This window comes from Giraffa tippelskirchi, chromosome 5, assembly GCF_054371585.1.
Source record: "Giraffa tippelskirchi isolate mGirTip1 chromosome 5, T2T-mGirTip1v1.2.pri, whole genome shotgun sequence".
NCBI lineage: Eukaryota > Metazoa > Chordata > Mammalia > Artiodactyla > Giraffidae > Giraffa > Giraffa tippelskirchi.
This window is the reverse complement of record NC_137279.1, coordinates 71,246,634-71,259,306: the sequence shown is the minus strand read 5'-3', so window position 1 is coordinate 71,259,306 and position 12,673 is coordinate 71,246,634. Positions and strand designations below refer to the sequence as shown.

Below are 12,673 nucleotides of genomic sequence, written 5' to 3'. Positions count from 1 at the left end.
TCCTCTTGAACAGGGCTGGGTATCAGAAGAGTTGATAATAGATACTGTCCCTGAGCTATAAAGCCTTGTTTCTGTGAAAAAGCTGAAGAATAAGCTTCCACCCCTGCTTATTGGAGCCATCAAAATGCCCTATCTGCTTTCAACCACTGCTAAATGTCCACCTTACTCTTGCCATCATTCAATATTAAACACTTCCAGAGCATTTATGAACCACCAGTCCTTTCCTCTTCTATTTATTTATTTGTCTATCTATTCATTTATTTGGCTGCATCAGGTCTTAGTTGTGGCACATGGGATCTTCATCACATCAGGCAGAGCTTTCACTGCTGGGCACTGACTCTCTAGTGAGGTGCTTGGGCTCAGTAGTTGCAGAATGAGGGCTTAGTTGCTCCGAGGCATGTGGGACCGGAGTTTGCCGACCAGAAATCAAACCCCGTTTCCTGCATTGCAAGGAAGATTCTTAATCACTGGATTGCCAGGGAATCCCTTCTTTATTTTTCTGATATTTTACCTGCATTTAAACATTCTGGGCCTCATAATACTAAAATTAGGCCATATTAACATTTCTCCAACTCAGCACAGGGAACTGAGGCAAAGAGGGATCCATACGTCTTTCCCAAGTACCTGCTTCTCCTAAACGAGATTTGAGTCCATTCCATCAGGCATGGTCTCTATGCTCTGCTGAGCTTCTAGGTCTCAGTTAAATATAGACATCTGCACACACAACCAGTCTGTTGGGTGTTTTCAGTGCACAAAAAACCGCAGATCTTCCTAAGTCCACCTTGGATTCAGGAGGCTCTGCTAGGCATCTGGTGAGGAAGGGGACCGAGGATTGAACTGTGGATCAGTTATTATTAATTTTCATGTGGTCTTCTACCAGCAAGATGTCAACAGTTGTCTCCATTACAGTGCATTTCTCAGGACACTTTGTCCGGAAGATCAGAAGAGACATTCCTCGGAGGTCAAGAACATCAACCAGCTGGATGAAGAGAGTTCGTTTTTGGCCACAAAATAAGGTGCACCCTATAACTGACTCAGCTGAAGGTACTGTGAAAATTTTCTCATTAAGTTCACCCAAGAATAATTATTGTAGTATGTTCAGTGTCTCATACCTAAGAAAAAACTGAAGTATTAAGCAATGTTCTTCTTTTATTTCATGTGTTCAAAATGAAACTTACTATATCAGTTGGTACTGCTTTAACTATGAAAGGAAAGATGCCTTTCAAATTCAACATTTGGTTCATTCTTCAAAGTGAAGATGCTCTCTAGCTATGATTTGAACATTAGCTAATTTTTTAACACTACTACTACTACTAAGTTGCTTCAGTCGTGTCCGACTCTGTGCGACCCCATAGACGGCAGCCCACCAGGCTCCGCCGTTCCTGGGATTCTCCAGGCAAGAACACTGGAGTGGGTTGCCATTTCCTTCTCCAAATTTTTAACACTAGCTGTAATATATTCCCCCCTGAAGTTATGTTTCAAGATTTCTTTAAATTATTAGACTTTATTTAAGGCAGGATTACATTGACATAAAAATTGTATGGATTATCCAGAAAATTCCTATATCATATCACTTCAGTTTCAGCTATCAAATTCTACTCACAGATAACTTATGTGTGATACAGTTTTTACAATTAGTGAGATAATATATTTTTAGTAATTCAAAGTCTATAGTTTACCTAACAGTCACACTTTGTGTTGTTACATTCAGTGATATTTTAAATATGCACATTTAAATTATGGTACTATACAGGAATCTGTACACTAATGTTCACAGTGTATCATTAGTACTTAAATGATAGAAACAACCGAAAGACCATCATGTGATGAATGGATAAATGAAATACGATATGTACTCAGAATGGAATCGGAGAGGCAATGGCAGCCCACTCCAGTACTCTTGCCTGGTAAATCCCATGGACAGAGGAGCCTGGTAGGCTGCAGTCCACGGGGTCGCTAAGGGTCAGAGATGACTGAGCAACTTCACTTTCACTTTTCACTTGCATGCATTGGAGAAGGAAATGGCAACCCTCTCCAGTGTTCTTGCCTGGAGAATCCCAGGGAGGGGGAGCCTGGTGGGCTGCCCTCTATTGGGTCACACAGAGTCGGACGCAACTGAAGCGACTTAGCAGCAGCAGCAGCAGCAGCAGCAGCAGCAGCAGCAGCAGCAAAATGGAATACTATCCCGCCATAAAAACGAATTAAGAATTGAAATATGCTACAAAATGGATGGACGATTTAATACTAAAATTTATTATAGTGAGTGAGATAACGCAGGCACAGAAAGACAAATATTTTATGATTCCACTGGTTTCAGGTACACAGAATAGGCTAATCACAAAAACTGGAAATAGAAATTACCAATGCAAGGAGGCAAGGGAGAAGGTGGATAATTACTTAATGGGTACAAAGGTTATATTGGATCTGATGCAAAAGATGTACATGTAGATGGTGTTGATAGGTACACTGAATTGTGAATATAGAAAATGCTATGGAACTTTTTAATTCTTAAAAATTATGAAAAGAATAAATACAATGTATCTTTGATCACTATGCTCAGTCGCTAAGTTACATCTGTGAACCCATGGACAGCAGCACACCAAGCTTCCCCGTCCTTCTCTATCTCCTGGAGTTTGCTCAAATTCATGTCCATTGAGTTGATGCTATCAAGTCATCTCATCCTCTGTGGCCCTGCCTTTTCCTACTGTCCTCAGTGTTTCCCAGCATCAGGGGCTTTTTGAGTGAGTCTGCTCTTTACATCAGGTGGCCAAAGTATTGAAGTTTCAGCATCAGTCCTTTCAATGAATATTCATGGTTGATTTCCTTTAGGATTAACTGGTTTGATCTCCTTGCTGTCCTAAGAACTCTCAAGGGTCTCTTCAGCACCACTGTTCTAAAGCATCAATTCTTTGGCATTCAGCCTTTTTTACGGTCCAAATTTCACAACTGTATATGACTACTGAAACATAGTGTGATTTTTATGCTTCCCTCTGTCAGACTGAGAGTTTCAAGTCGATCAGGTTCCCATTAGCTAGAAAGCTTCAGGGTCTCTGACTCATTTCTGAAATGTTCATCTCCTTTGCCTTCCTCCACCCATGAGGAAGGTTGTCCAGCAGATCTCAGCCCACACTTATTAACCACCCACATCCACACACTTCCCCTGTGTGTCCACATTAACAAGGTCTTCCCGATCAGCATCACAAATGTCCTGACAATTCCTCTATGTCCTCGTAGAGCTCCCTGAAGACCAGCTGGAGGAGCTATCCATTCCAACGGTGGCAGAAGAGGCTCTGCCCACCTCCATAGTAAGTGCTTCCTACTCATCTGAGATAAAAGTGTTGCTTAATGACTTTATTTTCTAGCTGAATTCAGATAAAGGTTCAAAATATTCAAGACAGTTGATATAAACAATTTTTAACTTGATGGATGAATTTCTCCCAGCAGATAACCTATTCAAAAGGACATTTTTCAAAAATGACAACAGGAATTAAAAACTGGAATTGGGAGTAGTTTCCTCAGCAGAAAATGTTCCTTCCTGAAATAAAAAGTTTTAATTACTGGTCAAAATGGGCTGGAGAGATCTTCCAGGAGGAGCTGCAGCCTTTCCCACAGGTGTCCTCTATGTGTTCTTGTGCGGCTATGGACTCAATAGCACATTCCCATTTAGTTTCTGAAAAGAAAATGAGAACAAAGACCTGACGAGATGCTGACACCCTCACACTATTTTCTTCTTTCTAATTGCAGGCGTGTGAAGCAGCCAGTGAACACGGTAAATATTCAGGGATCATCCCTCTGATTAAAATAATCTATTGATGAAGGTGGCATTCTCTCGCTAGCTCTGTTTGGAGAGTTGCCCTGATGCTGGATTCCTAAAGGGGGTGAAGGGTAGGGGTACCGAGAAGTGACTAATCTCCTAGGAATGAACAATGTCTGTACTCTATGGTACCTGGAAACAACTACATCATTTAGATGTGTGGCTTTGGGTCCCATGTGTGACCCCACGTGGTGTGATTCTAAAGCTATGCGTCTGTGTGTGTTTCCTCAGGAGATGTTTCCCTCTTACACAGCACAAGTCAATTGTGAACTTTCTAAACACTGCTCATCACACTGCACACTGGCTATAGATTACCTGATTCTTTCCTCAACTCAGTCATTCCTCAAGTTTGGCTAATATTCATTTTGCTTGAATGGAGATGGTGCTGAGAAAAATGGCCCAAGCTCTTGACCTCCTAAGTGGAAAAGAATAAACTGAGAACCTTGGGGTGATCCCAGTGTGTCTGCTTTGGACCCCTGACCTACACTTACACTCAACCATGTGATCCTCAGTCATGGAGCAAGGGGGTCCCTGAATCTACATTTATGCCTGAAGGTACTAGAGCTCCAGAGGTCCAGACCGTGTCCATCATTCTAAGATGGGCTCGGTGGTCATGGAACCCAGGGCAAACATAGGTGGATTAACGCCAACTTTGGCACGGTCATTATTGTGAAAGGCACCTTAAGACTCACATCCTCCTGGTCAAGTCACAGATCTGAGAGCTGTATGCCCTTGTTTAGACAGTACAAGCCATATCTGTTGGTGCTAGTGTCATTGCTTAACCAAGGACAAAAGCAGATTATCATAAGGGAGATATTTCATTGTACTGGGTGACATTACCATAAGCCTTGCATTGATTAAACCCTGTAGCACACTCTCAAGGGAAGGTGTCAAGTAGATCTCACAGTGGAACTTGACAGTCTGCTTGGTGGCCTTGACTCTTGTTGTAAATCTCCTGCACACCTGGGTCCAACAAGGTCAAAGTTTACCCCGTGCTTTCAGTCCATAATGAACTGTTCCACTAAATGTATGACTTCTCTGAGTGTGAACAGACACCGACTCAGTGGACATGCAAATATTGTTTGGAAAATGAAGACTGGGAAAAAACCTCACATGATTGATAATAGCTATTTGGCAAGGTAGGACTGAATTCAGTCCTCTAACAGAGACCACTTTTAATCAAGAACAAAATCTCACAGAAAACTTAGTAAGTGCAACAGCTGTTAACTGAATCCTGGGGAGGTAGTGATCTAAGAAGAAATCCTTCTGGGTAGGGGTGGTTTTGCAGACAATATGAACAGACAGGAGTTTCATGAGTCTCTGTCATTGAAAGGCGGCATGCATTTTAGCGTTTCTTTTTTCCTGAACTGTTAGCTTATGACTAGTTAAAATACAGAATTTCTGTTTCATTATTTCCTGCTCCTCTGATTTGCTCTTACTTATACAACAAAGAGGATGATTCAACAGCAAGTCAGTCCATACTTACTAACGTCTTCTGCATACACTCCACCCCATGCTCCCTCGCCCCAAAAAAGAAGGTTTCTGAATGATTGGTGAGCAGCCTCACCTGTGTCTCAATGGCTATTCTGTGTCCTTCTAGCTCCCCAGGAGGACCAGGTGGTGGAACATACCCAGGACTGTGCTGAGGAAGAGCCTCTGAGTACTGTGAAGGTAAGCGCACCTTTCTTAATCTGGGATAAGACTGTTGCTTCATTTATTTGTTATTCAATCAAATACAGTTATAGTAATCTGATAATTTACATTACCGCTAAGGCATGCAGTATCTTGGGTGGGAAAATAGTGAGGATAAATCTATTATCAACACAAACCTGATTCAAAAAGACATTTAAAAAAGACAGCATCATTTACTACTGCAGGTACTTTGCTCAACAGAAAGTTTTCTTTCTTGAAAAATAAAATCGAAACTGAGAGATCTTATGTGAAGCAGACCAGTCTTTTCAATAGGAGACTCTCTGTTTTATTTTGGAGCCACTGAAATACAGAGTTTTAGTTATCTGAGGACAAAAACCACATAACAGAAGACTTAGTGCAGAAAATTCAAGATGCTGACATCCTCACTCTGTTTACTTCTCTCCAATCACAGGAATCTGGGGAAGCCAGTGAACACGGTAAATATTCAGGGATCATCACTCTGCTAAGGTACAATCTAACTGATAAAGGTGGGGTTCTCTGACTGGCTCTGGTTGGAGAGTGGCCCTGATGCTGGATTCCTACTTGGGGTGTGGGCTGGAGGTACAGAGAAGAGACTAATCTCTCAGGAAAGAACAATGTCTTTGTTCTATGGTCCCTGGAAGCAACTACATCATTTAGATGCTGTGGGTTTGTGTGAATCAGGGTTGGGGTCCATGTGTGACCCCAAGTGGTATGATTCTGTGTGTGTGTGTGTTTCCTCAGGAGATGTTTCCCTCTTCCACAGCACAAATCAACTGTGAACTTTCTAGACACTTCTCATCACCGCTGCACGCTGACTATACATTACTTGATTCTTTCCTCAGCTCAGCCATTCCTCAAATTTGGTTAATATTCATTTTCCTCACATGAAGATGGTGCTGAGAAAAATGGCCCAACCTCTTAACCTTCCTGTGTTGAAAAGCCAAACTGAGAACATAGGGGTGGTCTCAGTGTGTCTGCTCTGCACTCCTGACCTACACTTACCACTCACATGGGATCCTCAGTCATGGAGCAAGGGGCTCCCTGCATCTATGTTTATGCCTGGAGGTACTAGCAGCTCCAGAGGTGCAGACCATGACCATCATTATAAGATGGGCTCAATGGTCATGGAACTGAGGGCAAACTTAGGTGGATTAAATCCAGCTTTGGCACAGTCATTACTGTGAAAGTCACCTCGAGACTCATATCCTCCTGGTCAATTCACAGATTTGAGAGTTGTGTGGCCTTGTGCAGAAACTGTCAGTCATATCTCTTGGTGCTAGTCTCATTGCTTAACCAAGGACAAGAGTAGATTATCATCAGGGAGATATTTCATTGGCCTGGGTGACATTACCATAAACCTTACATTGATTAAACCTGGTAGCACACACTCAAGGGAAGGTTTCAATTAGGTCTCACAGTGGATCTTGACAGTTAGCTTGGTGGCCATGACTCTTGTTGTCAATCTCCTGCACACCTGGGGCTGAGAAGATCAGTATTCACCCCATTCTTCCTCTCCATAATGAACTGTCCCACTAAATGTATGACTTTTCTGAGTGTGAACATCCACTGACTCAGTGCACATGCAGATTTTGCTTGGAAAATGAAGACTGGGAAAAACATCACATGGTTGATAATAGCTATTTGGAAAGGTAGGATTAATTCATTCAGCTAACAGAGATTGCTATTAATCAAGAACAAAATCTCATCTGTAGGAATCAACCTTCCTAACTTCAGATTATACTACAAAGCTACAGTCATCGAGACAGTATGGTACTGGAACAAAAACAGAAATATAGACCAATGGAAAAAGATAGAAAGGCCAGAAATAAACCTAGGCACCCATGGGCACCTTATTTTTGACAAAGGAGGCAAGAATATACAATGGGGCAAAGACAGCTTCTTCAATAAATGATGCCAGGAAAACTAGACAGCTACTTGTAAAAGAATGACATTAGAACACTTCCTAACACCATATATAAGATAAACTCAAAATGGATTAACGACCTAAATGTAAGACCAGAATCTATAAAACTCTTAGAGGAAAACATAGACAAAACAATGACATAAATCAAAGCAAGATCCTCTAGGACCTACCTCCTAGAGTAACAAAAATGAAAACAAAATAAACAAGTGGGACCTGATTAAACTTTCAAGCTTTTGCACAGCAAAGGGAACTATAAGCAAGGTGAAAAGACAGCCCTCAGAAGGGGAGAAAATAATAGCAAATGAAACCACTGACAAAGGATTAATTCCCATAACATACAAGCAGCTTATAAAACTCAATACCAGAAAAACAACCCAATCAAAAAGTGTGAAAGAGACCTAAACAGACATTTCTCCAAGAAAACCAGTATATGACCGAGCAATCCCACTCTTAGGCATATATCCTCAGGAAACCAAAACTGATAAAGACAAATGTATCCCATTGCTCATTGCAGCACTATTTGCAATAGCTAGAATACAGAAGCAAACTAGATAATCATCGACAGATGAATGCATAAAGAAGTTGTGGTACATATACACAATGGAATATTACCAGCCATAAAAAAGAATGCATTTGAGGCAGTTCTAATGAGGTACGTGTACCTAGAACCTGTTATACAGAGTGAAGTAAGTCAGAAATGGCAAGATAAATATCATTTTCTAACACATAAATACAGAATCTAGGAAAAATGGTACTGAAGAATTTATTTACAGGACAGCAATGGAGAAACAGTTAGGACTGGACATGGAGCAACAGACTGGTTCCAAATAGGAAAAGGAGTATGTCAAGGCTCTATATTGTCACCCTGTTTATTTAACTTATATGCAGAGTACATCATGAGAAACGCTGGGCTGGGTGAATCACAAGCTGGAATCAAGATTTCTGGGAGAAATATCAATAACCTCAGATACGCAGATGACACCACCCATATGGCAGAAAGCAAAGAAGAACTAAAGAGCCTTTTGATGAAAGTGAGAGAAGAGAGTGAAAAAGATGGCTTAAAGCTCAACGTTCAGAAGACTAAGATATTGGCATCTGGTCCCATCACTTCATGGCAAATAGATGGGGAAACAGTGGAAACAGTGACAGATTTAATTTTCGGGAGCTCCAAAATCACTGCAGATGGTGACTGCAGCCATGAAATTAAAAGGCGCATGCTCCTTTGAAGAAAAGTTATGACCAACCTAGACAGCATATTAAAAAGCAGAGACATTACTTTGCCTACAAAGGTCTGTCTAGTCAAAGCTATGGTTTTTCCAGTTGTCAAATATGGATGTACGAGTTGGACTATAAAGAAAGCTGAGCGCTGAAGAATTGATGCTTTTGAACTGTGGTGTTTAAGAAGACTCTTGAGAGTCCCTTGGACTGCAAGGAGATCCAATCAGTCCATCCTGAAGGAAATCAGTCCTGAATATTCATTGGAAGTATTGATGTTGAAGCCGAAACTCCAATACTTTGGCCACCTGATGCGAAGAACTGAGTCTTTGGAAAAGACCCTGATGCTGGGCATGATTGAAGGCAGGAGAAGAAGGGGATGATAGAGGATGAGATGATTGGATGGCATCACCAACTTCATATACATGAGTTTAAGTAAACTCTGGGAGCTGCTGATGGACAGGGAGGCCTGGCGTGCTGCAGTCTACGGGGTCACAAACAGTCAGACATGACTGAGTGATGGAACTGAACTGAACTGAACTGAATGGAGAAACAGACATAGAGAATAGACTTATGGACATAGGGAGGGGGGAGGAGTGGGTGAGATGTATGGAAAGAGTAACATGGAAACTTACATTATCATATGTAAAATGGAAACTCAAAAGGGGCTGTGTATCAACCAAAAGGGGTGGGATGGGGAGGCAGATGGGAGGGAGGTTCTAAATGGAGAGGATACATGTTAACGTTTGGCTGATTCAGGTTGAGGTTTGACAGAAAACAACAAAATTTTGGAAAGCAATTATCCTTCAATTAAAAAATAAATTAAAAAAAGAGCAAAATCTCATAGAAAGCTTGGTAAGTACATAGGTGTAAGTGTGAATCCTGGGGAGGCAGTGATCTAGGAAGAAATCATTCTCAACAGTGGCAATTTACCGGAAGGTATAAACAGGCAAGAGTCTTATGAATCTCTGTCATTGAAAGGCAGCATGCATTTTAGTGTTTCTTTTTTCCCAAGCTGTGAGGTTATCACTAGTTAAAATTCAGTTCTGCTTCGTTGTTTCCTGCTCCTCTGATCTGCTCTTCTTCATATAGCAGTGAGGATGATTCAAGAGCAACTCAGTCCGTAGTTAAAATGCCTTATGCATACACTTCATCCCATGCACCACACGCCCAAAAGAAGGTTCCTGAGTGATTAGTGAGCAGCCTCACCTGTGTCCCAATGGCTATTCTGTGTCCTTCTAGCTCCCCAGGAGGACCTGGCAGTGGAACAGACCCAGGACTGGGCTGAGGAAGAGCCTCTGAGTACTGTGAAGGTAAGCGCACCTTTCTTAATCTGGGATAAGAGTGTTGCTTCACTTCTTTATTTTCTATTCAGTCGAATACAGTTATAGTAATCTGACAATTTACATTACCACTGAGACATGCAATTCCTTGTCTGGGAATGTAGTGAGGATAAATCTATTTATTTACACAGACCTGATTCAAAAGGACATTAAAAAAAGACAGCATCAGTTACTACTGTAGGTAATTTGCTCAGCAGAAAGTTTTCTTTCTTGAAAAATAATTTGTGATTGTTGCTTAAATTGAAACTGAGAGATCTTATGTATTACAGAGCAGTCTTTTCAACAGGAGACTATCTGTTTTATTTTGGAGCCACTGAAATAAAGAGTTTTAGTTATCTGAGGACAAAAACCAGATAACAGAAGACTTAGTGCAGAAAATTCAAGATGCTAATATCCTCACTCTGTTTTTTTCTCTCCAATCACAGGAATCTGAGGAAGCCTATGAACACGGTAAATATTCAGGGATCATCACTCTGCTGAGGTGCAATCCAGCTGAAAAAGGTGGGGTTCTCTGACTGGCTCTGGTTGGAGAGTGGCCCTGATGCTGGATTCCTACTTGGGGTGCGGGCTGGAGATGCAGAGAAGAGACTGATCTCCCAGGAAGGAACAATGTCTTTGTTCTATGGTCCCTGGAAGCAACTACATCATTTAGATGCTGTGGGTTTGTGTGAATCAGAGTTGGGGGCCCATGTGTGAGCCCAAGTGGTATGATTCTGAAGCTGTGTGTGTGTGTTCCCTCAGGAGATGTTACCGCCTTAGTACAAATCAACTGTAAACTTTCTAAACACTTCTCACCACCACTGCACACTGACTATACATTACCTGATTCTTTCTTCAACTCAGTCTTTCCTCAAAAACAAAAGTGAAAGTCACTAAGTTTGTGTCCGACTCTTTGCAGCCCCATAGACTATACCGTCCATGGAATCCTCCAGGCCAGAATACTGGAGTGGGTAAACTTTCCCTTCTCCAGAGGATCTTCCCAACCCAGGGATCGAACACAGGTCTCCAGCATTGCAGGTGGACTCTTTAACAACTGAGGTATCAAGGAATCCATTCCTCAAACTAGCTTCATATTGATTTTCCTCAGGTGAAGATGGTGATGAGAAAAGTGGCCCAAATTCTTGACTTCCAGGTGGAAAAGCCAAACTGAGTACCTAGGGTTGATCCCATTTTGGCTCCTCTGGACCAGTGACCTGCTCCTACCACTCAGCCACGTGATCCTCAGTCATGGGGCAAGGGGATCCCTGCATCTATGACTTTCCCTGGTGGTACTCGCAGGTCCAGGGCTCCAGATCCTGCCCATCATTATAAGGTGGGCTCAGTGGTCAAGGAACCCAGGCTAACCATAGGTGGATTAATGCCAACTTTGGCACAGTCATGATTGTGGAAATTACCTCGGGACTCACATCCTCCTGGTCAACTCACAGATTCCGAGTGTTGTGTGGCCTTTTGTAGAGTGTAAGTCATATGTGTTGGTGTTTCTGTCATTGTTTAAACAAGGACAATAGCAGATTATCATCAGAGATGTATTTCATTGTACTGGTAACATTACCATAACCTTACATTGATTAAACACTGTAGTACATACTCAAGGGAAATTGTCAAATAAATCTGACAGTGGAACTTGATAGTTAGTCTAGTGACCATGACTCTTGTTGTAAATCTCATGCACAGCTGGGTCAGAGACAGTCAGGTTCACTCCATGCATCCTCTCCATAATGAAATGTCCCACTAAATGTATGACTTCTGTGAGTGTGAACGGCCACTGACTCAGTGGACATGCAAACATTGTTTGGAAAATCAAGACTGGGAAGTAACATCGCATGATTGATAATAGCTATTTGGAAAGGTAGTATTGAATTCAGTCCTCTAACAAGAGTTTGCTTTTAATCAAGAATAAAGTCTCACAGACTTGGTAAGTACAATAGCTGAAACAGCGGATCCTGCAGATGCAGTGATCCAGGGAGAAATCCAAAAGATTGGTGTGATTTACCAGAAGCTCTAAACAGGCAGGAAGGTCATGGGTCTCTGTCATTGAAAGCTGGCGTGCATTTTAATGTTTCACTTTTCCCCACTGGTTTGGTTATAACCAGTTAAATGCAGACACTCTCTTTCATTGCCTTCCTGCTTGTCTCCTTTGTTGTACTTCATCCAGCAAAGAGGATGATTCAACAGCAGCTCAGTCCATAGGTACTAACCACTCTCATGTACACATTCCACCCCATGTGCCCATCAAACAAGCAAACAAAAACCTGAGATATTTGTAAGCAGCTTCACGTCTGTCCTGATGACATTCTGTTTCCCTCTAGCTCCCCAGGAGGACCTGGAGGTGGAACTGCCCCAGGCTTTGGCAGAGGAACAGCCTCTGAGTACCCTGGAGGTAAGCTCAACTGTCTGTATCTCAGATAAGACTGTGGCTTCACTTCTTTATTTTTTATTCAATGGAATACAGTTATAGTAATCTGACAAGACATATTAACACTTATGTTTGCAATTCCTGGCTGGTGAAATATTGAGGATAAATCTATTATCAACACAGACCTGGTTCAAAAGGACACTAAAAAATACCATCAGCTACTACTGTAGGTACTTTCATCAGTAGGATATTTTCCTCCTTGAAACTGAAAGATCTTAAGTGAAACAGCCCAGCCTTTTCAACAAGGGTCCTCTGTGTTTTCTTTGGGAATGATTGACTTTTTAAAG

At 41.8% G+C, this 12,673-nt stretch overlaps 2 protein-coding genes across 10 annotated transcripts in view; one reads left to right on the top strand and one right to left on the bottom strand.

Moving 5' to 3' along the window:
• The window catches only part of LOC145506681 (uncharacterized), a 141,078-nt gene that overhangs the window by 98,610 nt on the left and 29,795 nt on the right, over positions 1 to 12,673 (bottom strand). The window lies entirely within an intron of this gene.
• Positions 1 to 12,673, top strand: part of LOC145506682 (uncharacterized) — a 28,546-nt gene that overhangs the window by 1,524 nt on the left and 14,349 nt on the right. For 4 of the 9 annotated variants that reach the window (XR_014054170.1, XR_014054169.1, XM_081491937.1 and 1 more), the window contains exons 2-9: positions 910 to 1,044; positions 3,235 to 3,305; positions 3,745 to 3,769; positions 5,415 to 5,485; positions 5,919 to 5,943; positions 9,870 to 9,940; positions 10,396 to 10,420; positions 12,280 to 12,350. Coding sequence is in view for 5 of the 9 variants with exons in the window: in XM_081491937.1 (XP_081348063.1) it covers positions 910 to 1,044; positions 3,235 to 3,305; positions 3,745 to 3,769; positions 5,415 to 5,485; positions 5,919 to 5,943; positions 9,870 to 9,940; positions 10,396 to 10,420; positions 12,280 to 12,350 (494 nt within the window). In the remaining 4 variants the exon portion in view is untranslated. Of the gene's footprint in view, positions 1 to 909; positions 1,045 to 3,234; positions 3,306 to 3,744; positions 3,770 to 5,414; positions 5,486 to 5,918; positions 5,944 to 9,869; positions 9,941 to 10,395; positions 10,472 to 12,279; positions 12,367 to 12,673 lie in introns of all 9 variants that reach the window. The other 5 variants (XR_014054168.1, XR_014054167.1, XM_081491934.1 and 2 more) reach the window with 2 other exon arrangements.